The following is a 27744-nucleotide window of genomic DNA, read 5'->3' as shown; positions in this document are numbered from 1 at the left end:
TCCTGGCTGAATAAAGACCTGCTTTTATTTTGAAAGAAAATAAGCAACTTGGGTACACTCAAGATTATGACATGAACATAACCATGGATAAAATTGACTTGTTATGGATTGAAAAAGAAATCAGGGAACAGGGAAAAGGAAAATGTTTGATAATGGCTTGTTTAAAAGCTACAGAATGTGTTACAGATAAGACATGAGCTGAACGTCGTTCTCTTTGTTATTCAGATTCTGAATGTGGCCGGTTGTCCCAGGAATCAGAATTGGACGGTCTGTATGAAGGGGCTGCCAGGAAAGAACGGTCCCAGGCAGATCACAATGGACACTCTGACAGGTAAACTAACTCACATATGTTAACTTTGTAGACAAACAGATAGCATAAAGGGAGAATCTTGTACAATTTTAAAACTGAAAAAGTGAGTTTGTTGATGTTGCCATATGTATGGAATGATATTGTTCATGGTTGCAACTAAAGATTGTTATGTTGTTGAAATCATGACATGTTCGTGTCAGTCTTACCCTACTATAATGAACTGTAGTAGTCTGAAATAAGCTGTTCAGATCTAACACAGGCAATGATGAAAGTCATTTCAAAAACAAAGGCGGGCGCACAGATGGTCTCATGGTTTAAGGCGCGCACCATGTACGCGGACAGCCTGGGTTCGAATCCGGCCCGTGGCTCTTTACTGCATGTCTCTCCCCACTCTATTCCCTGTTTCCAAGTCTCCACTGTCCTCGTCTCTCTAATAAAGGCCCAAAAATAAATCTTCAAAAAAAGAACAAAAAAAAAAAAACAAAGGCATTGTCTGAACACAACCATAAATCCATAAAGGTGCAGTATTTTAGTCTTTTATAATCATCATAAATGTCAGTCAGTTAATTTTTTTCTCTCATAAAAGGCACTAAACCAGTGTAAGACGTGGTGATAAAAAGATAAACAGTGCAAGTCAGCTGAGGTGAACCCTGAGTTGCATGTCAGTGTATTTGTGTGGCTGTGGAGAGAGCTGGCAGGAGTGTTGCTGCACACCGACGGGTGACTCAGCACAGCCAAGCTGGTCTGTGAGACTGTGACATGCGTTTAAACGAGCAGCATCCACAAAGGGACCCATTCAGTCGGAGCTCCCCTGCTTCTCCTCTCCTTTAAATCTCAGAGGAACTTGACTCCTGAATCCCGCCAAGAGTAATGAGTCCCAGGAAACCGCCTGAGTTCTCCCTCCATACTGCACCCCCCAGGAACGTAAAACACCTTCACAATACAGACTTCAGCATGTCGAGCCAGTTTGGAGACTTTTTTTAGTAAAAGGAGATTTCAGGGCAAACTCTTTAATATATATATATACATGGATTGAAACTTAGCAAAGAGATTTTCTATGTTTGCCTTCACTTTTAAGTTACTAGACAATCTTGTAATCGTCTGCAACATTCAGTTATACTTGATGATATCAGGGATGTTGGAGCCAATGTAACTCCTGAGAGTAGAAACAAGAATGAATCGAGTGAAACCCATCCGTCTATTATGGTATAGGATTGCTTCACAGGATGTGGGTCATTCGGCTCCTGGCTGATAAGCAGAGTTTGGGCCCTCACTGTTTCTGACTGGAGGCAGAGGAGTCATTTATTCATTGTGATACTGTTTCTCAGACTTCCAGACACACAACTACAGATCACCCTCTCAGCAACACAATAGAGCCTTTCTCCTCTACCAAGAATTGTTGTAAATAGACCACCAAATATTATGTAATCTGTATCAAAGAATCAACAATGGTGTGTAAATATTATCTAGTGTTAAAGTAATGTGAGCATAATGAAAACAGCTGTGGAAATAGTGTTCTCAGGGCATTTATTTATCCCATTAGCTTAAAATGTAAGGATGTGTGTACTGCAAAAACTCAAATCCAGGCATGTGTGTTTGTCTAATCTTGGGTCAGAAATATCTAATTACAATATTATAAGCCACATTTGCCAGATTCACCTGACTAATCCAAATCCAGAACATCCAGTGTCTCAGATTCACTTTTAACATGCATTTTTCATCTGTGTTAATAACGTCTGCTTCTTATGCACTGATACAAGTAAAACATTGTGATGGTAAATAAACCACCAAATATTATGTAATCTGCATCAAAAAGAGAAGTTTATTTATCCAGTTAGCTTAAAATGTAAGGATGTGTATCCTCCAAAAACAATAAATCCATTCAAGTGTATTTGTAGATAAATGAGGACCGTCAAGATTGATCAAGGCAATTGTGATTTTTCAAGGTCCACAATTAGTGCGCTAATTTTTAAAATTACAATGAATGCATTATTGTCCCTTTCAGTACACTTTAGTGAAGGCATGTCAGACTCTACCTGCAGCCACAGTGATGCAAAGAAGTCCAAAACTGCTCCTGCTGAAAAATTTACAGACAGCTCATTAAACAAGTCAGTCATCTGAACCTTTTTAATGTTCTCTTATTTCGTTTTCAACCCATAACAAGTATACTTTTCCACAGTTAAGTTAATCTGCGATCTACCAAAAAAATAAGTCTGTGTCTAAACAAGGATTCCATTACCCCTAGTTTAAGACAGTAGAAAAATCTAAAATGACATTAAATTGTTAATAGTGGAATTTTAAAATGCGATAGAAAGAGTGTGATAAATTAGAGTTAACTTCAGAAATTCAGAGATTAATTGTGATTAAAAATGCAATCTTTTGACAACCCTGAAAAATATCTAATTAAGCTTATTATAAGCCACACTTGACAAATTCTAGGGTTGGGAATCACTAGAGACCCCACGATACGATATTATCACAATACTTGGGTCGCGATTCGATTATATTGCGATCTTTACCTTTTTGTTCAACCGTTTAGCTGATTTAGCAGTAGTCTTGCCCTTATGTTTGTCATATTTCTGCAGTATCTTATTTTCATTTAGCACTTCTTGCAAACCTCATGTGTCATGTCCATATTATTCCTGCCATGGTTGCATTCTTAATGTCCTTCACCTGGTGCTTCCATGTTTGTTGTCCTAACTTTCTCCTGCTCTATGACCGTCAACTCTGCTGACCTCACTGGACAATTGATTTTATTTCCAAGATCATAGATTTCAGTTCATATTAGCAATTAATTTTAAAAAATGGATACTTGGTGGACGAGACGATACGATCTATCACAAGACAAAATATCGCGATACTATGCTGTATTGATTTTTTTCTCCCACCCCTACCAAATTCATCTAACAAGCCCAGATAAACATCATATCTCAGGATACCTCAGGAACATGCTTGGATACATAACACCACTAAACAGATTGGCAGGGGTTGGTTCCATGTTTTAACCACTTTTCTCCCTCATTAGGTCATAACCTTGCATTTAAAGAAAATGGTGAGTATACTATCAAGTGAATAAACTTTGTGTAATGTTGGTTAGACTGAAAAGATTCTGATTCATTGACATCAGAGGAGGAGTGGTACGACAGTAACTGGAGGCTGAGAACTTAATAACTGTGCTATTGCCATTAGATGCTGGCAGTAGAATCCATACAGTAAAAGCAGATGGCACTAATAGAGGGCACAGCAGCTCAAATTGTTTTGAGCTAGCTGAAAAAAGATATCACACAGGAGGGCAAATTAAACCTTTCTTTTTTTAATAGACTCCAAAAAAGAAGAAAGCAGCTGATATACCAGGACGAGTTACATCCTAGATTGGACAGACTAGACCAAAACAATCAAATATCTGCCAGTGGGTTAGCTAAATTCACTTTGTGTCTAGAAATAATATTTACAAAATAGTTTAGGTGTAGACATTCAACAAAAAAATACTTGATCCTTGATACTTGTTTTGTATTTGTTTTGTACCCTTGATGTGAGATTTTTATTTGGACCTGACCTGTGGGATGTGGTTTTAAAAGTGAAATAAAATATTTTTGACTTGAAATTAGAAAAATTACAATGTGGCTGGAGTTTTGTAGTATAAGCTGGACTGAAAGGAAGGAGTTCCAACAGTTTGCACTTAATACAGGGGGAGTGTCTGTCATTCTGTACGATTTTCTTAGAATTTTGAAAGTGCCTTAAAGTGCCAAAACCAGCAATTTGTAGGTTGAAAAATAACAAAAATAAATCATCTTATGTATGATATCATGATATGATCATATTGAGTTGTTAACTTGAGTCTTTTTGGTATTGATTACCCTACTGATAACTGTCCCCTCTTGATACCATGATAGTATTGATAGGCCGTTTTGCCATACTATCATCAGAGGTGGAGATTTCAGCTCAGTTACGATCAGGTGTCATAGGCTTGTACAAGGCTGATGTACTATCAGTGTACTGATCCCCATGTACTATGTATGGAGCTGCCATGATTTCAGTGCTATAAAACCATCTGTGAAATGAGATCTGTCCTGGATCATAGTGTCTCTTCAGTTTAAAGAATGACCTCTGTTCTTACAGAAAGCAGGTGAGTCAGCTAAGTAGTCAATAAAAACTACTAATGTCTTGTCTCGAAAGGCTGGTATGGATGTATTATTTGTTATTCTATGGTGCAGACCTGATAATTTTTCCTTTCCACTTTTTATCCCTTTCATCCATTAGTGATGGTTATTGTCCTGCATTTGAAAGCCAACCCAAGATTCCCCGTACGCCTGACACGCCAACCAGCCGGAACAGTGCCAGCCAGGCTCGAGGTCTGACTCTGGCACCCCAGTTCTCCCAGTCAGAGCCACAGCAGAGTAGCCGGCCAAGCTCTGCTGGCTCAACAGGAGGAGGGGGACAACACAGTGGAGGTAGGCAAGTCGACGATGGCAACTGTCTGCTCTGCTTGGTTACTTTGTCTGCTCTTTGAGACACTTTGGATGTTAACCAGCAGGAAATGGGTCCAGTTCTTTTCAGAATGTCAAATTGGGCTAAGAAACATCAGATGTTTCTTTTTTCAAGGTATTGGTTGTTTGGATCAAATCCTGCTTAACAATCTAACTAACCATGAAATATAACAAAGGAAGAAACTTTACCACAGGTAAGTAATAAGAGCACTGAAAATGTGAAAAATCAAAGAGCCTTTTTCTTGATATATAATAGAGTCTTCTATGTATACCCCAAGGAGAATTAGCATTTATTTGCAGCACCCAATAATGGTTCACACGAACTATGGAAATTAAACAGTAGCCCATTACAATATCCAATAATAGCCTTTGTATTAATGGTGTGTAGTTGATTGTTTACTTTTCCTTAAACTGTTCTAGTGTCAGAAAACAACAGTTTTGATGATGATAGTTCTTCCATACTTTAATTTGTGCTAGTTCATACTTTCCTCTGTTTCTCACACTCCCCTGACTACTGAAATGTCCCCACTCCTTACTTTGCTTTGACAAACACCTTTTGGTGCAACTCAGACACATCCTCAGTGATGTTCCTGGGGTCCTCAGGTGTTTCGGGTCTTTCGACATCATACACCCTCGCCCAGTTGACCCAGCCGGGGTGATCAAGTCCTGACTTGTGTCTGAGAAGCAAGAGTGGTCCATGGATCCCCCCCGCTTGATCCACAGCCATCTCGATGCCTTTTCTGTGGCATCGGTGATGTTCTTGATGGCCTTCCTGTTGTGCGGTCCTTTAAGTCCCAGCAACTTGAGAGCCCTGACAAGACACTGGCCAGCGAAGCCTCTGCACCCAGCCTCTATGGGGATGCACCGGGTCCGCCATCCCCTGCTCCGACACTCATCTGCCAGCTCCTCGTACTTGGCTCTCTTCCTCTCATAGGCCTCCTCCATCCGGTCCTCCCAGGGAACAGTCAGCTCCAGCAGGACCACTTGTCTTGTTGTTTCAGAGACCAGAACCATGTCTGGCCTGAGTGTGGTCACTGCGATGGTCTCTGGGAACTTGAGCTGTCTCCCTAGGTCGACCTTCAGCTGCCAGTCCCGAGCCGTTGCGAGCAGCCCTCCTGTTTGGCTCGAGCACTGCCGTGGCTTCTCCCCTGCGCTGACAAAAGCAATGGCCTGCCTCACTGGCTGCTGCTGGCTGGTGCTGGTTGCTGCTGTCTACTGCGCGAGATTCCTGAACTAACTACCTCTGCAATGACCTTTAGTACCTGGTTGTGCCGCCAATGGTAGCGCCCCTGTCCAAGGGCTTTTGGGCAACAGCACAGAATGTGCTCCAGCGTGCCTCCTTTCTGACATAGTGGGCACTGTGGAGTGTCTGCCAGGCCACAGCGGAAGAGGTTGGATGGGCTAGGGAGGACATCGTAGACTGACTGGATAAGGAACTTGATCCAGTGTGGCTCCAACTTCCATAGGTCCGTCCACGAGATCTGTCGGTCTGCTGCCTGTTCCCATCGAGTCCATGCCCCCTGTTGCCGCATCCCTACTGTTCTACTGCAGCGGGCTTCCTCCACCCCTGCTCGGACCTCCTCCTAGATCAACTGGCGTCTTTCCTTCCCCCCGACCTTGTTGTAGCGGGGTCTTGGGTTGCTGCTGAGCCCTGCCCGTCCAGAAGCCACTGCTCCCATCAACTCGCTGATGTCACTGGAGTCTCTGTAGAGCAGTACCTCTCTCGCCCGGGTGACCATAAACTCCTCCGACACACTACTAAATGGCAGCTTCGACAAACTGGTTTTACAAGAATTCCCCACTTCAGTTGTTCTGAAAACAAAAGCAGACTTACAATCACACAAGAACTGACAAAGGTGGAATTTTCTCTAAGACGACAAATCACACTGCAGCAGTTTCCCCCAAGCTCACATCTTGAGTTACACACATAGATTTCCGTAGTTTTTACAGGAATTCTGAAACAAAATCTGCCATTTCTTTATTTTGAGGCTCTTACATAACACTTTGATTCTTACACCCAGTTGCCTTTATTTATCCCATGAATACCATAGCTTTGACATGTTTTGAAGCATCTAAACTTGTAATTTCAAAGTATCTGATATTTGAAACCATACCAGATCCCCAAAAGTATATGAATATAAACTGTCATTTGCCCATCCCAAACCCTAGCAACATATTCATCCGCTGCCTCCTTAACATCTAAAGCATATAACTTGAGACTCTGCAGAGAAGATGCCCTGGTCAGATGCTCTGGTGCTCTTAGTTGGAAGATAAAATCTCTTTATGCTCTCATACATCTTAATCGCATTTGATGAATGATTACCTCCGGCTCTTCTGCCAGCTGCTCTTACAATACATCTTACAACAGGACCTAATGGTTGGTTCAAGCTACCACTTCCTCCAGCATGAATGTGTGCTATGATTGTAGTTTACAATGACTGACTCACAATGGAATCAGGTGATTGTGGTTTTAGTTAAAGGTTGATAAGCAGGTGTGCATGGAATGACAAACAAGATGATTACTTTACATCTTAGAGTTTATTGCTTTTCCATTCCTTTCAGCTTCTGTTTTTCTTATGAAACTTTCTTTTAATTTTTGTCTCAGGAAGGCAGCTTGTACTGACTGTAAGGCTGTATGATGTCTGATATTTGCTGCTTGGTGGATTCAGCTGCTAAGAAAAACAAAATTTAAGACTGAGAGAGCCACTACTTTGATTGGGGCAAGATAGGGAAGCCATTTTTGTAAATGACCCCCCACTCAACTACTGCTAACAAAGATGGGAGTCACTGCTCCCTCTCCATGATGAGAGGATGGAAAAACAGCATTATCCCACTCTAGTCGTGTTGACAAGGTGGAATTTAAGTGATGAGAGATCCCTGCAAGGTTTCCAAGCAGTCAGAGAAAGTGGAAGAATTGTAGCAGTTGTTACTGTCATTCTGGCTTTGGCTGTGGAATGTAAAGGGGAAATCAGAACTTGTCTTTATTCACAGAGTAGGTAAGAAAAAAACAACTTCAAAAAATAAAAACAGCCTCCTCTGCAGGGCGAACCCTAGACGTTGTGGTTGAGGGGGCAGGCCCTGACTTAAGGGGGGGCATGGTGTGTACACATATGGCAAATCATCATGTATTACAGCAATTTTCAACTTCATGATTCATATGGACCTTCAACCCTTGGAACCCCAAGCCAGCTGCTATTTCTTGTCCACTTGCATCTTTTATGCAAAAATGCCTGTAGAATCTCAACCCTTTTAAGCACAATCAAGATATAGACATTAATTATTCAGGACAAAATTATCAATCAGAATATGTGTGCTGCACGGATGGCAGATGAATATATCAAAAGTTATAAGGCAGGAAATATCAAGTAAAGGCTAATTTATGAAAAGGATACAGACGGACCATACTCTGCGTTTATCCGTCTGTTTTTCATTTGTTCAAAGCTTACAGATACAGTCCAAACGTTGCACAGGCACGAAAACGGGTCAGGGGTGAAAAAGGTGAGAAGGATATGACTCCTCTAGGGGGGTCCGGGGGCATGCTCCCCCATAAGAAGATTTTGAATATTTCATATTTAAAAGCATCAATCTGATGCATTTTGAGAGAAAAATCAAGCAGTATTACAAGACAGTATAAATGTATAATAAAGCATCTATCTATACATGGTCACATTATGCTTTATAAGAAATGAGACTGACAACTTCTCTCATGAAATGCACAACAGCACAACTTTAGTGTAGTCAGCTTGTTAAGATAGCTACGCATTATCTCCAGGGCTTGACATTAACTTTTTGCTGACAAGCCACAGTGGCTAGTGGTTTTGCAAACTTACAAGCCACTCGGTATTTCCACTAACCACAATTTTGTTGTTTGGAAACTATGAGCTATATGCCAAATTTGGTACAAAGGGCATGATATGACACACATGTTTTACCTTCCCTCATCAATATGATCAATATCAGCTCTCCTCTTAATAAAGCACTTCTCCCTACACAGCACACTATAGAGATGTGTGTCATTCTTCACTGTTAGAGACAGTCATCTAAGAGTCAAGGCTCTTACATTTTTATTTTCTTCAATGGATATTAAGTTTATGCTATTGATAAAATACTGTTAATTGGCTGTTTTGCAGAAAAAACTACAGCAGATTACAAGAACATTTCTAATTTTCACTCTGACAAATCTCCACCAGAGAATGTTAAGTTTCAAACCTCCTGTCCTCTGCTATATTCTACTTTAAACTGTATGGTGGAAATGTCTTCATATGTGTTTCTAAAATTAATTAAATTATCTGTTTAAATAATAGATGACATATATTTGGTGCATGAAGCTCACATTTGGAGAACATTAAACAACCTCCCGTCTCGATTATTGCAACTCCCTTCTGTTTGGTCTCCCCCAGAAAATCCTCCATAAACTTCATCTGCTTCAGAACTCAGCAGCTCGTATCATTTCTAGGACACCCTCCACTCATCACATCCCACCCATCCTGCAGCAGCTCCACTGGCTCCCCATCACATACTGCATTCAATACAAAATCCTGCTCCACACATACAAAGCCATCCACAACCTCGCCCCTCCATACCTCTCTGACCTCATTAACATTTCTATACCTACCCGTACCCTCTGATCCTCTTCCTCTGTCCATCTCTCTGTCCCCTCTGCTCGCTTCGTCACCATGGGGGGCCGAGCATTCAGCCGCTCGGCTCCCCAGTTATGGAACTCACTCCCCCCTGACCTCCGCAACACTGACTCCCTACCCCTCTTTAAAACCAGACTCAAAATCCATCTGTTCAAACTCTCCTACTCCCTCTGATCTTTTGCATTGTCTATTGTATTACTGTTTGTTTTTATTCCTATTTTTATGCGTATTTTAATGCACCTTTTTGTACTTTTTGTAAGGTAACCTTGAGTGTCATGAAAGGCACCCTTAAATAAAATGTATTATTATTATTATTATTATTATTATTATTATTATTATTATTATTAACTGTACTGTCTGATGTTTAATATTAAAAGCAAAAAAATCGCTGTTTAGTTGAATTCTCTTTGACTCCTAAGTGGACAGTTACAGGCTTTTATCCTTCTGTCTCTGTTTATCACTGCCTCAGTTAACTGATTCAAAGTTTCAGAGTTTCTCTCGTCTTTTATATCCGTTAATTATTATATGGCAAATCAAAATAAAAACGTATCAAAGGTTTTAATGGCGTTTCAATTATGCACGCATTTGTGGAGGTTTTATTGTTTTGATCGCCCACAACAAAGAAGGAATATAAATGGAGTATTAATCGAATAATATTCAGACACACTGCTCGCCCTGGCTCGCACGAGCGACAGAGACACACAGCTGGAGCACACACACACAAACGGCACGGACGCGCTGATCCTCCATGGACAGTGAGGCTCTTTAAAGCAGAAAGAGAAAGTTCAGGTCTGAATTTATCCTCAACATTCTGAAACATTTTCTCTAAACAGAAAGAAACCTTCAGTGTACATTACCAGCATGTTAGCGTGTGTGTCAGTAAATGTGCGTGAGTGTTGCGTTTGTGTGTCATACTGCATCAAAGCCCTTGGCGCTGCATAAAAACGCATGAAGAGACCAGCCACTTTCCAGTTATTCTGGATGGAAATTTGAGTCTTTATATGCGGAAGGCCTCTCTGTAACAAGCCTAAATCATAATGGCTAACAGACAAGCACGGTCAGAGTGAAGTATTAGTTGGGACACTAATAAATTCCACCCACCATCGTGGCTAGTTAGAGACACGCTGCTACCCGCCATGGCCGAAATCCACCTGCATTTGGCTAGTTGGCGGGTGTAAATGTCACGCCCTGGTTATCTCTCCTGCTGTGTTAGCCAACATTATGCATCAATGACACGATGCCTCTTTCAGCAAGCTTTAATTCTTCTAGTGATATATTACCTGTAGCTAACATTAAGCCAATGTCAACAGAGTTCCTTGGTAACTGAGATATACCAGAAAATATTGAAATTATTGAAACCATCACTCACCAAATTCAGTCAGGCAACTAACATTAGCTATATTCCACTTTCCAAATTGGTGAGGCGTCTTCTTTTCAGCTTCCAAATGCATTGGTCTACCCGAGCGAACTGCTTGTACACTTCACAAACCAATCAGGTAGCAGTATTCCCCTACCATCCCAGAGAAAAAACTGGTCATTCGAGGTCCTTCGCGCTAATATTTCCATGCTCTTGCGCTTGTAGAGTGAATGTTTTTATCGAATTCAAGGCTTCCTTCAGGCTCGTGCACATGTTCGCAGTTCACTGATAATCTCTGGTATACCTCCATGTCCTGTCCATACCCCCCTAAAAAAAAAAAAAATTCTCATCGGAGCTACACAATTCACGTAGGCCACCTATTTTGGTTTCAAACCGGCGAATTTTGCCGAAAGGTGAGTGATTTTCATGCCTGGTTGCAATACCACAGCCAATCATGGGGCCAGTGTTGGGGCCAGCAATGTAGCCAACAGTTTAACCTAGAGTAGCAAAACCAAAGGATGAAGTACAAGTGAACTGCAAATGCACACCTGGGCAGAGGACTGACTGTTCATTCTATAGGGTACACGTCTATGGGATAGATGGAGCAACATCAAAGTAGTTGTGTTGGTCCATGAGACAGCTATCTCAAGTGGATTAGTTTTTCAGTGTCCACTCCAGCATAACAGACACATTTAAGTATAAGGGCAACGATGGTTGTCACGTTTATAACACACTGATCTCTTTTCATACATTGCATAGAGAATAAATAAACCTTTTAAGAACAAAATGGAAATTGAATCTCATAGAACTTAATACAAAATACACACAGGTCAACAATGAAAACATCTGTATAGTTCCTGCATGCCCTGTCTACCGGGGGAAAAAAACAGCAACTTTCCATCTAACACAAAGGAAACTAACACTATCATTAATCTCCGTAGTAGATAAATGATAGAAGACCGTTTTTTTTTTCTTTTCTTTCCAGAGTGGCAGATAACTTTGTTGTCTCTTGTTTCTCTTTTGCTAGCCTTGATCAGTTGCTACCTCCAAGAAAACAATAGTAGAAGAAATTGGAGCATCATGATTGGCCGACAGGCCATTAAATAACATATTAAATAGTCATATTATCATATTATCAGGTATTACAAGGTTTTATTTGTTATGGGAATTTGTTATGTGTTTTTTTTAAGTTAATGTAGTGCGCATATTGAAGTTCAGAGTTGACTTAGCAGTCATTATCTTTTATTTCTATATTTTCTTAAAAGCGTAGTTTCAGACAACGTTCAGGCACAAATACAGTTTTTGAAATGTCAGTTTAGTACCAGTATCAGAAAACATCCTAATAATACCTAACCCCTGGACACATGTATTGGCAGAAAAATCTTAAATTACTTCTTTTTTACCAATACTTCCCATTCTGCCCACTCAACCCACTGTCGTTTGCCCTGCCCACCCACTTCTCTCCCTTTTCTGTTTCCTTCTGCAGGCAGCCAGTCAAAGAGGAGGTGAAGAGGGAGCTGTCACCGTGGAGTAGTGCTATCTCCCCCAGAGCATCAGGCTTCCTGTAACATCATCCCCCCAGGTTGCAAACAGGGTCAGAGCATCAGAGATGGTTGAGGATCGGCAGCAGGAGGAGGAGGAGGAGCTTAAACAATGTGAAGGATTGTTGCTCTGCATTTTTTGTCTCCCCCCCCCGCTGTAGTACAGACTTCTTCTGCAACAAGATCTGAGGTCAGACAATAATCACAGCCCTCAGATGATGGCACACCTTAATACATGCAGCATCCTTCAGAAAGGAAAAACTTAATGTTTTACAAGATATCTTAGGAATGATTCCCAGCTCAGCTGTATAGATTTAAGTGTGCTCCAATTCTCACTGCCTTTCTGTATGTTTAACAAAGGATTCCAGTAATACAACACAGATAGGTTCGCATTTTTGTCTTTCAGTTACTTATACAGATGTTACAAAAAGGGATTCAAATCTGTAACTGTCTGAATTTCATCTTAAACAAAGATTTGTGACCTGGGTCGAAAATGTCCTTCCACATGAACAAATAATCACACCAGCTTCACTTTAAAACATCTCATATCAGAGTAGCTGCTTTTTTAACTCCAGGAATGTTTACAAAAAGACTCAGGTCTTGGCTTGAAATGTCAGGCTGGTGCATGTTTTTAAGACATTGAACTGCTTATTGTTGTTAAAATGATATAATCCAAATAACTTGAATCTGTGTGTCTTAAATCCATAATTGGTGTCACTGGACATTTGCACTGTTGTCCAGATGTGGTTATATTTGGTTCTTCTGTGTCGAGTGCTGCAGTTTGGTTGTAATGTATTTTTGTAGTAGGTGATTTTGATACTTAAAGTAGTTTTAAATAAATGTGACATGTCACCTGATTTTGGTACAATCTCATCCGTGGATTATTACATATGATGACATGTTAAAGGATTTTTTTGCTTCAAAGATCCCCAATTTAGTTTTGAATAACAAATTAGCTCCCATTACATGATTCCTGTCAGTCGTTGGTCGTCATATCATGCCAACATAGTGTTGCAGGCATGTCTTTGTGTAGCATGGTGCAAAGAAAACATTATTTGTGTTAGCAGCAGGAAAATATCCAAATGTTCTTAATTGATAGATAACTCACCAGTCAGCTGCACCCTCACCAAATGGCCACCCTTCACCCTACATGACTCCATTATTATTCTTAATGAATTAATGACAAATCAAGCTTAATACTACTACAAATTAAAAGCCCCTTTCCTCCAGAACTTCAGTCTGAAGATTGCTTTGACACATAGTAACGCATTGTGGCTAGTTTGCTATGTCATCATTCAGGAAACAGGTACATATTTGGATAGCAGACAGTCATGTGAAAAAAATCTTTTCCCCTTTAATGTAAAGTCCATGACAGTCATGCTTGCCACAACTTTGACTTTCAAAATACAAATGTTTGTCTATCCCCTTGGTTCCCAACCTGGGGTCCAGGACCCCCCAGGGGCTGCACCAAAGATCTCGGGGGGGGGGGCAAGGCTTTGTCTTCTTTGAGGCCGGCAAAACCAAACTTGCAAATGTTGACTAAAACCATGATAAAACAGTTCTTAAGTAGTTTATTCAAAGGTCTTTAGATAAGAAAAGCATGCATAGGCCTCTTTTTAGGGTTTTATCAGTGAAACAATTCAAATCTTTGTTGATTTTTAGCAGCAGTGTGTCACTTTTTCCTCTCTCTTGGGTCCTGGGTTGGCACTGCTTTTCTTAGGTGCATGTAAGGGGGGCTCCAAGGGAAAATGGTTGGGGAACACTGGTCTATCATGATAAAATTGTGGTTTCATGGCTTAGGGGTAACTAGACAAGACAGCCTTCTGTTAACCCAATCGAGTTATTTGCAATCCAAATTATTGTGGTTGGCAAAGTTCCCTTATTGTTCTTTATTCCTGAACAACCAACACAACAGTTCCCCTTTCTCTTGTCATGGCCAGGTGTAGACAGTAAGTAAGAGCAGGTGTTAGTGTAAACCTAATAATGAGGGCAGAATTTTATGAAAGTCTTTTAGTTTTTGTGGATGGTGGCAGTGCCTATAAAAAGTGTTCACCCACACAAAAACTATTTAATATCATATTGAAGACAGATTTCTGCAAAATAATGTCAATTCAACAAAAATATGTAATGTAAAAAAGTCATTGCATAAATATTTGCCTCTTTTAAAGTGACTAACCTATTTCAATAGAGGTCCCAAAATTGGTACTAGTAGTCTAACAGTGACATGAGGATCACCTGAGTGCAGTGAATGTGTCTCAAGTGATTGTAGAATAAAGACACCTGTGTCTGGAACACCCAGTCACTGGTTTATCAGTATTTCTGGCTACCATTACACCATGAAGACAAAAGAACACTCAAAGCAACACAGAGAAAATATTATTGAAAAGAATAAGTCGGGGGATTAAAAAAAAAAAAAAACTAAGGCACTGAACATCCCCCGGATTTCAGTTAAATTCATCATCAAGAAATGGAAGGAATATGGCACATGTGTAAATCTGCTACATCAGGCCGTCCTCACTAATTGAGTGACCGTGCAAGAAGATGACTGGTGAGAGAGTCTACCAAGACACCACTGACTACTCTGAGGGAGTTACAAGCTTCAGCAGCTGAGATAGGAGAGACTCTGTTTATGACTGTTGTCTGGGTTCTTCACAAGTAAAAGCTTAATGGGAGAGTGGCAAAGAGAAAACCGCTGTTAAAAACTCTGATTAAATCTTGCCTAGAGTTCACCAAAAGGTATGTGGTAGACTCCGTGGTCGAGTGGCAGACAGTTGTTTTGTCTGAATTAGATCAAAATAATGCTTTTTGCCCATCAGACAAGATGCTATGTTCGACTGTAACCAAACACTGCACATCACTACAACACACCATCCCCACTGCAAAGCATGGTGGTGGCAGCATCATGCTGTAGGGATGCTTCTCAACAGCCGGCTTGGAAAGGTAGAGGGTAAAATGAATGCAACAAAATATCGGAATCCTGGAGGACAATCTTATTCATTTCAGGAGAACTACAGCTTGGGAGATTTTTATTTTCCAGCAAGACAATGACCTGAAGCATACAGTGAAAGCTACACAACAGTGGTTTAAAGACAACAAGGTGAAGGTCCTGGAGTGGCTGAGTCAAAGCCCAGACCTCAATACAATAGATAATTTGTGGCTGGACTCGAAAAGGGCTGTTCATGCCCGACCCCCCTTCAACCTGACAGAGCTTGAGCAGTTTTCCAAAGAAGAATGGAGTACAATTGCAGTGTCCAGATGTGCTAGCCTGTTTGAGACCTATCCACAGAAACTCAGTGCTGTGATTGCAGCCAAAGATGCATCTACTAAATACTGACTTGAACAAGGTGAATATTTATGCAGTCACTTATTTTACATTTCATAGTTTTTATTTAATTGACCCTATTTTGTAGAAACCTGTTTTTACTTTGACACTTAAAGGGGTTTTATGTTTGGGTTTTGTGTCAAAAAAGATAAATTACATTGACCATGACTGATGTATATAATCAAAGCGTAGAACATCCAAGGGTTCAGTACATCTGTAGGCATTTTATGTTAATTCACACTGGAATACAGTAAACAAGAGCCACCATTAAAAGTTCAATAAATCCTCTACCTGTCCTATCATGACATGTAGACATGTCTTTCAAAAATACTTCTTTAACGACACATACATGGTCAGTCAGCTCCTCTCTGAAACAAATGCTACAAGAATGAAACAGCTACTTTAAGCTGCATATCTTTTAAACTAACATGGTCCCTGAAAAGATGACAGATTCAGCGTTTAACACTTTGCACTCTGCCAGCAAGCCACGGCACAATGTGAGGAAACACCCCCCGCATGACACACTGACGCACTTGCAGCCAGGTGACCGCATAGCACTGAGTTGAGCCACACTCGTACCGTCCAGCTGCAATGATGACACAGAGGAAGCTGCTGCTTTCTATCAAAACAAAAGATTGGATAAAGACGAGGGGGTGAGGCTCGCAGATCTGGAAAAATATCAAACCATTTCAAGGGCTTTGTTCTAGTGGAGGGATTCCCATTTGTCTAATTATTCTCTGGTCTTACTGCACCATTTGCCATGTTTAACAAAAGCAGTACCAACATAAGCTGTGAAGGGACTGTACTGTGTAAAAAGCTGGATGATAAAGCAAGAAAATAGGCAAATCTTCTAGGGTTCGAAGAACTCAGTTGCTCCAAAATTCAACTTTGATTTTAGGCAAATATTATTGAAGTTGACATGAAGATTATTGGTAAAATTCTGCTTGTTTTGTTATCCAAAAAGCCCTGTCTCAAAGAGGAGCTCTGTCACAACGAAGGAGTCGAGCAGTAAGAAGACCTAAAATCCATTGCTGTGTTTGCATTTCAGCAGTTTTGGTTCCATCACCTCAAAGCCCATGGAATATTTAAATACGTTTTCAGTCAGGTGCCTGAAAATAGCCCCTCGTATCCACTTTTGTGTGTGACTGATGTCTGTTTATCCGTAAATATATGGATGATGCCTCCCAAGGTCCAAAGAAGTGCACCTTTTAAAAGAAATTACCAATAGTCTAAGGAAAATGACAATTTTGTCCATTCAGTAGATTGGAATATACAATCATAGACGAAAGTATTGGCACCCCTGGAAAGTTTCCAGAAAATACACCCTTTCTCCCAGAAATTGTTGCAATTAAAATGTTTTTGGTTTACACGTTTATTTCCTTTATGTGCATTGGAACAACAAAAATAAAAAAAAAACAGAAGAAAAAAGACAAGGTTGATAATTTTACACAAAACTCAAAAATGGGCCAGACAAAATTGTTGGCACCCTCAACTTAATATCTGGTTTGCACACCCTTGGGAGAAAATAACTGAAACCAATCACTTCCTTTATCCATGAACATGCTTCTTACACCTCTCAACTGGAATTTTGGACCACTTATCTTTTGCAAACTGCTCCAGGTCTCAGATTTGAAGGGTGCCTTCTTGCAACAGCAATTTTGACATCTTTCCACAAGTGTTTAATGGGATTTAGATCCAGACTCATTGCTGGTCACTTCAGAACTCTCCAGCGCTTTGTCTCCAACCATTTCTTGGTACTTTTTGAAGTATGTTTTAGGTCATTGTCCTGCTGGAACACCCATGACCTCGGATGCAGACCCAGTTTTCTGACACTAGGCCCTACATTGCGGCCCAAAATCTTTCGATAGTCTCCAGATTTCATGATTCCTTGCACATAGTCAAGGTACCCAGTGCCAGAGGCAGCAAAACAACCCCAAAACATCTTTGAACCTCCACCATGTTTGACTGTAGGTACTGTGTTCTTTTCTTTGTTGGCCTCATTCCATTTTCTGTAAACAGTAGAATGACGTGCTTTTCCAAAAAGCTCTACCTTAGTCTCATCTGTCCACAAAATGTTCTCCCAGAAGGATTGAGGCTTACTCAGGTACATTTCTGCAAACTCCAGTCTGGCTTTTTTATGTCTCTTTGTCAGCAGTGGGGTTCTCCTCAGTCTCCTGCCATAGCGCTTTATCTCATTCAGATGACGACGTATGGTTCGAGCTGACACTTTTGCTCCCTGAGTCTGCAGGACAGCCTAAATTTGTGTGGAAGGTGACTGAGGATGTTTATCCACTATTCCAACTATCCTGTGTTGCATTCTTTTGTCAATTTTTCTCTTCAATCCATGTCCAGGGAGATTAGCCACAGTTCCATGGATTATAAACTTCTTGATTATATTACACACAGTGGACAAAGGAATTTCTAGATCTCTGCAGATTGTCTTGTAACCTTGAGATTGTTCATATTTTTCCACAATTTTGCTTCTTAAGTCCTCAGACAATTCTCGACTCTTCTTTCTCTTCTCCATGCTTGGTGTGACACACACAGGCACACAACACAAAGGTTGAGTCAACTTTTATACATTCTAACTTGCTTCAGGTGTGATTGCCAGCACCTGTGGCTTGCCACAGGTGAGTTTAAATGAGCATCACATGCTTGAAATAAAATGCTTTACCCACAGTTTCAAAGGGTGCCAACCATTCTGTCCAGCCCCTCTTTGAGTTTTGTGTAAAATTATGTCAATTTTTGGCTTTTTTTCTTCTGCTTTTTTGTCTTGTTCCAATGCACATAAAGAAAATAAACATCTGTGTACCAAGAACATTTGTAATTGCAACAATTTCTGGGAGAAATGGTGTATTTTCTGGTAAAATTCCAGGGGGGGCAATACTTTTTTCTATGACTGTAGCTTGTCCTGTCACATGTCAGTTTCAGATCAACAGTTATGTAATATTTGAACGAGTGAACAGAGGTAGATTTGCATTACAACTATTAGCAAAGGGACGAAGTTCAGACAGGAAGTCATTTCCGACTCATAACAAAAGGTTTATTTATTAAGTCAACCTTCACCTAGATTACTGTAAAACCTGCTTTAGTTAATAAATCAACCTGTTTATGAACTCACTCTGGAGCCATGTTAACACTCACTATATTCTCATATCTGTACAGTTGATTTGTGACAAAATGCTTTCATTTTAAAAACTTAGAACTAAAAACTAATTATTTTTACTTGTAGACACTTAGACCTCCATCATCCTCTAATTTCACCAGGATAACTGGCACCCTTCTCAGATGTGTTTATCAGCAGACAGCCATGTGCTCCTCTGATAAAAGGGGACGCCAACCAAGAAGAGAGTGTTTCAGTGTCACTGTCTCCTGAACCTCCTGTTTCCTCTTGACCGCTTCTTTTAAACAGATAGATAAAACTGACCCTCACGACTGCTCTATAGCTGGAAACACTTGAGGTTGTTTCTTTCCATCAAGGCCATGTTTGGTCAAGTTTTATTATTGAGTGCTCCCAGCTAAATTAAACACTTGTTTGAAACTGCACGACATATTGACAGAAGACATTCTTGGTAGTGAGTTGGGTATTTAATAAGGTCAGAGAGGCAACTAATCAAACAAACAGAGCCTAAAGCTTATTTGGAATTCACCTTTTACATTTTTGACCTTCCAGGAATGTCCTTAAAAACTATCCATTAACTTTTAGCATGAATGCACCTAGCGTTTTTCTGTGTTTACACCAGACCAGATCCAAACTGTGGGTTTGCATGCTTTGTTTGACACTCTGAATGCCAGTGGAAGGGCTGCTCATTCTTCAACAGGAGGGGTATTATAGAATAATCATTGATGCAGATGGCAGCTACATCACTCTCCTGCATACAGAACTTTTGAAGACTTATCTCAGTACCTGTGTCAGGAAAAGGATTCTCCTCCATTGTAGATATACTAGTCCATAAACATCACTGAAGCAAAGCCATTGCTTGGACTATTCTTATTTTGGCAATTTAAGAAGTGGTATATAAGGGTCCAGTGCACTAAAAACTTGTTTGAATTAGTACCTCAGTTTTTTGTTTTGTTTTGTTTTGTTTTGTTTTGTTTGTTTTTTTGTTTTGTTTCAATTTTTTTTTTTTTTTTTTTTTTTGGGGGGGGGGGTGATGTAAACATGTTGAAATGGAGAGTTAAGCGGCCTCCAGACCTCTGCAAAGTCACATGACTGACAACTATGATAAATGCAGACTGCATTTGAACAGATTGTCCAAGAACTCTTACTGAACCTTCTCCACCAGCTCTTGGAAGAGTCCTGGCTTTGTCAAACTTCCCCATTTGAGAATTATGGAGCTCTTGGGAATCTTCAATGCAGCATATTTTTGTAGCCTATACCTTGCACCATGTCTCTGAGCTCTGCAGGCTGTTCCTTTGACCTCATGGCTTGGTTTTAGCCATGCACTGTCAGCTATGAGGCCTTTTATAGAGAGGCGCGTGCCTTTTCAAGTCATGTCCATTTTACAATTTTGGAAATGTTTGGAAATGTGAAGTTATTTGGTGGACAGACTCCATCAAGTTGTCTTTATGTACTGGTGCTTTATACCACTGCATCCCACACTTTGCATTGCACTTGGTGATGTATAGCTTGGATTGAGCTGCTTGGCCATGGAAACCCATTCCATGAATCTCTCTACGTACTGTTCTTGAGCTAATCTGAAGGTCACATGAAGTTTGGAGGTCTGTAGTGATTGACTCTGCAGAAAATTGGCAACCTCTGCGCACTATGCGCCTCAGCATCCACTGACCCCCTCCGTCATTTTACGTGGCCAACCACTTCGTGGCTGAGTTGCTGTCATTCCCAGTGGCTTCCACTTCATTATGATACCACTGACAGTTGACTGTGGAATATTTAGGAGCGAGGAAATTTCACAACTGGACTTGTTGCACAGGTGGCATCCTGTCACTGTACCATGCTGTAATTCACTGAGCTCCTGAGAGCAACCCATTCTTTCACAAATGTTTGTAGAGACAGTCTGCAGGCCTAGGTGCTTGGTTTTATACACCTGTGGTCATGGAAGTGACTGGAACACCTGATGTCAATTATTTGGATGGGTGATTGAATACTTACAGTGCAATATATTGTATGTAGAACACCTTCATGCTACGATGCAGTAGTCATCCAACCAACACAACAGGTTTCCTAAAATAACTTCATGTAAATCATTAATATCTTTTCTGTGACTTTGCCTGTGGCGCACATAAATAGATCTAAATCAGTAATGTGTTAGAAGAAAAACAGGAAGGTGTGTCAGCACTTCTTAAGCCTCATTAGAGACCGGAGAGGGAAAATTTTGCAAAGCATAAAGAAACAACACAGTGGCGTGCTGAGGGGTGTTACAGGTTGTCCTTTGTAGCTTTGTGCTGGTTTGTATTTACTAAACTCACAGGAGGCCTCAGCATGGCAGGTATTTACTTATAGCCACAGCTGACAGGAGGATTCATACCACAGGCTGATGGTTTCACCTTTGTTCTACCACAAACATCCTCAGTTGACAGCTAAGTGGAAAAGATGGAGGGGGAAGAAAAAAGATCCCCGCAAGCCACTTTTTTCTTTCCCAGCAGTGAATTCTTTTATGGTGACAGAGAAGTTAGCGGCCAGGGCCTCTCACTTCTTCTTCTTCTCCAGAGGAGGAGGGGCAAATGAGCTTTCTAAGGCTCGCTCATTCAAGTCAAGAGTCAGACAAACCAAAGGTAATCCTCTCCCAAGTCCCTCAGGTGTGTAAAACCCAGCGAGGATTAGCACAGACTTCCTCTGAGGCTAAAGCAGCTGCAAGGTTTTTCCCATTTTTTATCAACTGTCTCTTTTTCTGATGACACCAACGCTTCGACCCTCAGGCTCACTTTAACTCCCACATTCTTCATTTGACTTCAGCAGAAAGTGGAGAAAAACAGGAAGAAATTCCTGGCAAAATAATCACTCATTAAGTGAAGTTGGCAGGCATGCATTTTAAATAAGTAATTTCAACCATTAACGACGACACCTCTACTCCTATTTCTAAACGAACAGAACAGGAGCTCATTTATCATATAAACTTTGGACTTTAGTTGGAGAAGAACAGCCCATTTTTCATTGACAAAAAGATGTGTTTCTGACTCTCAGTGATCTCGTTATGCATTTCTCTTTTCTTGATTTTGCTTTTTAGTCATCCTGTAGTCATTTCCAACGTGTCAGATTGTGTCAGCAGTTTGCATGTGTGTGTGGATTGTGTTAAATTGCATACTGGTCCTCAGATGGTATCTTAGGTCAAAATTTATAATGTGATAATTTAGAAAAAAATTCTTGTGAAACTTCATGTTTTAAAAAGATGAAATTATGCATAAAATTGCTTACTTTTCTGATAAATAGTGTAAAAAGTACTTAATCTTTTATAGCTTTTGCTATATGCTTCGGATCATCTTCTAACTGGAAAAAAAACTTCTCCCAAGCTGTAGTTCTCTTGCAGACTGAATAAGACTGTCCTCAAGGATTTTCCTATTATGTGCCATGTTCATTTTACCCGCTATTTTAAAAAGCCTTACAGGCTGGCCGCTGAGAAACATCCCCACAGCATGATGCTGCCACCACCATGCTTCAGGAATATTTTTTTAAAGGCACCATACAGTTACAGCCTGCAGTACTGTTAATGTTACTGTCATGTTGCTATGACGATCTTACTGGAAACGAGACGTCAGCACTCAAAAAATGTCCTTTTAAGCAGTTTTATCAAAGCCAGGCACAACAGATGCGTTTTGACTCATGGTCTTCCTCAGCATCTTTCACGTCTCATTCCCAGTAAGTCTTATTTGTCGTGCACCTTAAGAGGTTTATTGTTTAGAGGGTGCTCCTTTTTTCACTTTTGCAGTAATGATCTTAATCAGGTTTAAAGCATCAGAGCAACATTGCAGAGGAAGAGTGCGGGAATTCAGAGGTCAAAACATGTCAAAATGAAAAAACAATTTCCTTGATCTAACTTTTTACATTAAAGATTACTTAAAGACGTAAAAATATACAAACATAAGTCATAGGACATTAATCTATACACATTCTAAAACTGATGGATAAATGCTTTCACTTGGCTCACTTCTCTCTGTTGGCTGTTGCTCTCAGTGACAAAGGGGAAATCTGAGGGGCTGCGGTATCTGTCGCCAATTCACGCGTCCTCAGCACTCGCAGAGCCTGAATCCACAGAGAGGAAAAAAAAATCAAAACGGGAAAAAACACGACCAGCAGGCAACAGGATGCACATGTCCCCGAGAAGGATGGCTGGTTGTATCCAGGAAATGGAGAGAGAAGGAGAGGAAGGAGAGATTTTTGGATCACAGCTGTGGTTCACATTGAAAAATCCTGTTTTGTAGCACCGAGAGATGTTTTGTTGTTCTTTCCTCAGACCATAAAGAACCGGAAGTTTACCTCAGAAATGGTTAACTAGGGCTGTGGTGTTGACAGCTGTACAGCATTAGAGTTATTTCTCATTTGTATTTATGTTAGACTTTTCGCAGTTAAAGTCTGCTTAAATCTAATCTGATTGCTTTTGATTAAATCTGTCATCAAATATGTTAAACTTCCTGTATTATTTTTTCAAACTGTAGCTGGCATATAAAACTGTCTCTTTTATTGGTTGTTATTGATATCAAATCTTTAGTTAAACAACGGCAGTAAAAGGCCTGGGAGCTTATATAAACCACTGGAGTTTGCTCTGTGAGTCTTGTGTGCTTGTTTAAACCAGGACCTGTTGCATGACGTCAACAGGAAGTACTCTGTGTGTCCGAATAATATCCTTGATAGTTAAGCACACCATTAAATCTCTGTTAGCTATTCAGGCTGTGCCAACACTACAAGGGTTAATATTTACCTAAAGGTATTATTCTACCCCATTAATTTTCCATTGTATTATCATAAAGGAAAAAGGCAATTATTCACACCTTGTGTCTTTTCATGCCCCGCCTGTTCATTTCTGTGGTTTTGACATTTAAAATATTTTTAAAGCTAAGGTATGGACAGACAACTGGGCTGAACACAGCATTAGCTGGGCCTCTAAAAACCCAGTCAATGGGCCCTCCCCAGTTGTGATTTATTGATGATGTCAATTCTTGTGTGTTGGATCATTGGTGCTAGCATCCAGGCTAACAGTTACCTTATTTTGGAGCTGAAGTAGGAGTATTTATTCATATTACTTTTTAACCCCTTTTATCCACTGGTTCAACCCATTTTTGTTACTTCTTTTACCACTTTTAATAAATTCTCCTGTTTGTCCTCTTTTTTGCTACTTTACACCTACTTTTGCTGCTTTATGCTATTTTTTTTCCTGCTTTTTGCTGCTTTCTGTGCATTTGAGCCACTTTTCGCCATTGGCCCTTCTTTGTTTGTGTGCATTACGGCCTTGCAATAAAGTCTGACATTACTTTGCTAATTGTTTAGGTCTGTAACCCATCAACATTGTCAACATCACCAATAAAAAAGTGAATTCTGTTTCAAGAAAAGAGGTTTACTTCAAGCTTGACCCGTTGCAATTTGAAATCAGGATGGTTGTGTGGGCAGAGTTTCCCATCATGCCCTTGGGCAGGGTGTTTGGATGAGTTTTGTATCTGTTTAGTTGTATCTGGGTGTTTCATGTCTCACAGTGATCTCGCTGGGGTTCTTTTGGTTATGTTTCTGGTGGATTGTTGTTTTTTGGTATGAGACACATTTGCACCATGAGTGAATTTATCAACTGCATTAGGGTTATCAACTGACTTTAGGTGATCTTAAAGGATGCATGGTGCATATTTTTCATGAGTGTGCATTGCCTTGCTACGAGGGCGACTCTCTGCTCTGTTCTTGACAGAGACCCACCTCATCACAGATTTTCAAGAGTTATTGCAGCTCTGCAGTAAAAGATTTAAACTTTCAAATGTGCTTTTTAACTTTTGCAGTGTGGACCAATTAACATACTTCTGAAGTGTAAAATTCAACTTTAAATGAGTTTAACCAACGCTGTCAGTTTTGCTGTGTATTCAATTTTATTATTAGGTGTGATTTTACCTAAACAACCTGGTCAGATCTATTCTCTTGTTGTTACTGGATTTAAAGAAAGATCATATTATACTGTTCTACTCCTCAGTAGCCACTCAGTACCAAAAGTAAACTTTAAAACAGATACTTTTTACTTTTACTGTGTAGCTTTATAGACCAGTACTTTTACTTTCACTTTGGTGAATTAAAACCAGAGCAATTGTACTTCTATTGAGTACAGTAGTCTTGTACTTTTCTCCACCTCTGTGTTTAGGTCATTAATTATATTGGATGCATATCTAAGAGCCTTAAAAGTAACATAAAGTATTTTAACAGAATAAGCTTACTAAAAACAAATGTCAGTAACCGTCAAAAGAGTTGAGTGACCTCAAGGGTTCATACAAAGAATACTGGACCAAAAAAGCCATTTCTTACACAGGCAATGATAAAAATCATGCTAAAGCCTTGATGCCTAAAATCGTCCACATAAATACATCTTTGTTTAGTTAAAAAATCAAAATGTGCTCACCAGGCATTAATTTAATAGTGTATGGTCTCTCTGTTGTCAACAGCTCATTTGGTTGGTATTCATTGGTAAAAAGGGTTATGTTTCAAACTGCAACACCAACTTTTAATAGCATAAACATTAGCCTATTCAGTGCTTCTGTTAGACATTGCAAAAGAAGATGCTGTTTCATTCTTCATAAAATGATTTGCATTAAATACTGAAATATTGAGGCGCGGATGTCCTAGTGGTTTAAGGCTTGCCCCATGTACTTGGGTGACCTGGGTTCGAATTTGGCCTGTGGCCTTTTCCCACTTGTCTCTCCCTGCTCTCTTATCCCTGTTTCCAACTCTATCCACTGTCCTCTACTATCAAATAAAGGCACAAAAAGCCCAAAATAAATCTTTAAATATACTTAATATATTGTCATTAAAGCTTTCCAAACTTTCCATGTAGGAAATGTGCACTACACAGATTACCGCCAGGAGTTCGTGAGCAAGAGTATTTATTTAGCATTGGTACCCAGTAAGAAATGTGCCCAGGCTTGGGCAGGAAGGACGCAGTGATGGCAGATGTAAAACATCTATAGCCTACAGTGTACTCATTTCAAAGATTAGAAAGTTTCAAATAAGTGAGAGACTGGAGGATTATATGAAAAATATGTTAACACTGTTTTCTGGCTTTAGATTTGGAATCATTTTGACTTTGGTCAACATCAGTATTGTTTTCATATTAGTTTTATCTCAGGTGTTTACTTTGTTTTATCCAGCTTTCATGAAAATCGATTTATTTCTTTTCTCTCTTTATTCAACTGTATTTATTTGAACCTTAACCTATTACTGACTATCTGATTTTATTCTACATCTGTCATTCCTCTTTGGACTGCATCCCTGTAAGTATGAAATGAGCCACATATGGTTTACTTGAGTCCAAACCAAGCAGCAAATGTGCATAAAAAGAGCTAACAGAGTGAATGCACATGAAGCAGATGTGAGTGTTTACATCTCTTCATGAATACCAAGAATATAGATCAACTGTAATGCTATCTGTGGTGCTGAATGAGGATGCAGACTTAAACACAGGGCTTTGCTGTGTGGCCTGACACACTAAAGAGTAAAACACAGATTTTTATTTAGCAATTAAGGTAGGCATTTAGTTTAGTTTGAGTAAGATATAATCTGTACAGCCATGATGGCAAATAAAATGAAAATAAACATATGACAGAAGTAGAGGCGCTGTAACACTGTGTTAGCTGCATGTTAGAAGAGGTTCAAATACACGGTAATAGAAGCAGCAGTGCACCTCTACCTGGAGGACAAGTACAGCAGTGTCATTCTCTTTATGTTGACAGTCTTTGTGTGAGTTCTATCTTGACCTTTACAGTTATGTAACATAAGACTGGACATTTATGTTTCTCTGGCTTTTCTGAAAGTCCTCCTTCAGCTCCAGGACATAGCATGAAGAGAGGGTAGTTACTGTTATATAATCAGGTTTGTATAAAGTTGTTTGACCGATTTTGTTCTGCCTGTGTGAACAACTTTGGAGCAACAGTGGTGAAAAGTACCATGTTTGGTACAGTCAGAATAATGTTTTCTTAAGTGTATAAATCTGTTCTTGTTGACACAGTGTAATAAGTTATAATTCTTATCCAATTATGATGCAAAGAAGTGGAAATACTGATATGGACACTTTTCATGCTGTAGTATGATCTAGCCAGCCATGTAATTTATTGATGATATCAATGAATGTGTGCTGGATGAGTAGCATTGGTGCTAGGCTACTGGCTAAGGGGGACCTCACTTTGGAGCTGAAATGTTTGGCAAGCTATTATTGGGTTAAAATATTTAAAACATATATATATATATCATTATAATCCATGTATTTTTGCTGCTTTTTGCCCATTTTTTATCACTTTTGTCCACTTTTGCCATGCACTTTTAACCACTTTTGCCACTTTTATGACACTATTAACAAACTGATTCTGCTTTATGATATTTTTTAACCACTTTGAACCCATTTTACAACTTTTTGCCCATTTTTGCCACTCTTTGCCATATTGGATCGATTTTTGCTGCTTTTGCCCCTTTGTGCAATTTTTTCTTGCCCCTTTCAATCCGTCATTGCTGCTTTTCACCCAATTTTAAATACACATTTTGCCCCTTCCTCCTATTGGCGCAATTTCTTTATGCCACTCTTAACCCATTTGTGCTACTTTTAATCATGTTTTCACCACTTTTGTCCCATTTCTGCAACTTTTTCCCATATTTTTACCACTTTTATGACACTTTTAACCCCCCAACCCATATTTGCAATTTTTACCAATTTCTCTGCTTTCTTCCCAGTTTTACCTTTGCTTTTTTCATCTGTAACCTATTGGTGGTGCTTTTGACCTTTTTTTTGCAACCATTTTTGTAAGTTTTCACACATTTTGCCACTGTTTGCCACATGTAATCAATTTTTGCTGCTATTTTTTTCTTTGGCCCTTATAAGCCACCTTTTTGCTGCTTTTCCCCCTTTATGCCACTCCTTTTTTTGGACTCCATTCACAATAATTTTTTTTTTTCTG

The 27744-nt window shown here is 39.8% G+C and overlaps 1 protein-coding gene across 2 annotated transcripts in view; it reads left to right on the top strand.

The window, feature by feature from the left end:
* LOC121512353 (lisH domain-containing protein ARMC9) overlaps positions 1-13168 on the top strand; it is a 41484-nt gene extending 28316 nt beyond the window's left edge. For both annotated transcript variants that reach the window (XM_041791586.1, XM_041791585.1), the window contains 3 exons: positions 226-331; positions 4571-4761; positions 12281-13168. In XM_041791586.1, coding sequence (XP_041647520.1) covers positions 226-331; positions 4571-4761; positions 12281-12303 — 320 coding nt within the window. In that variant the 3' untranslated portion in view covers positions 12304-13168. The remainder of the gene's footprint in view (positions 1-225; positions 332-4570; positions 4762-12280) is intronic.
* The last annotated feature ends 14576 nt before the right edge of the window (positions 13169-27744 follow it).

The sequence above is a fragment of the Cheilinus undulatus genome, linkage group 7 (assembly GCF_018320785.1).
Source record: "Cheilinus undulatus linkage group 7, ASM1832078v1, whole genome shotgun sequence".
NCBI lineage: Eukaryota > Metazoa > Chordata > Actinopteri > Labriformes > Labridae > Cheilinus > Cheilinus undulatus.
The sequence above is the reverse complement of the archived record's forward strand: the minus strand, read 5'-3'. Positions and strand labels throughout refer to the sequence as shown.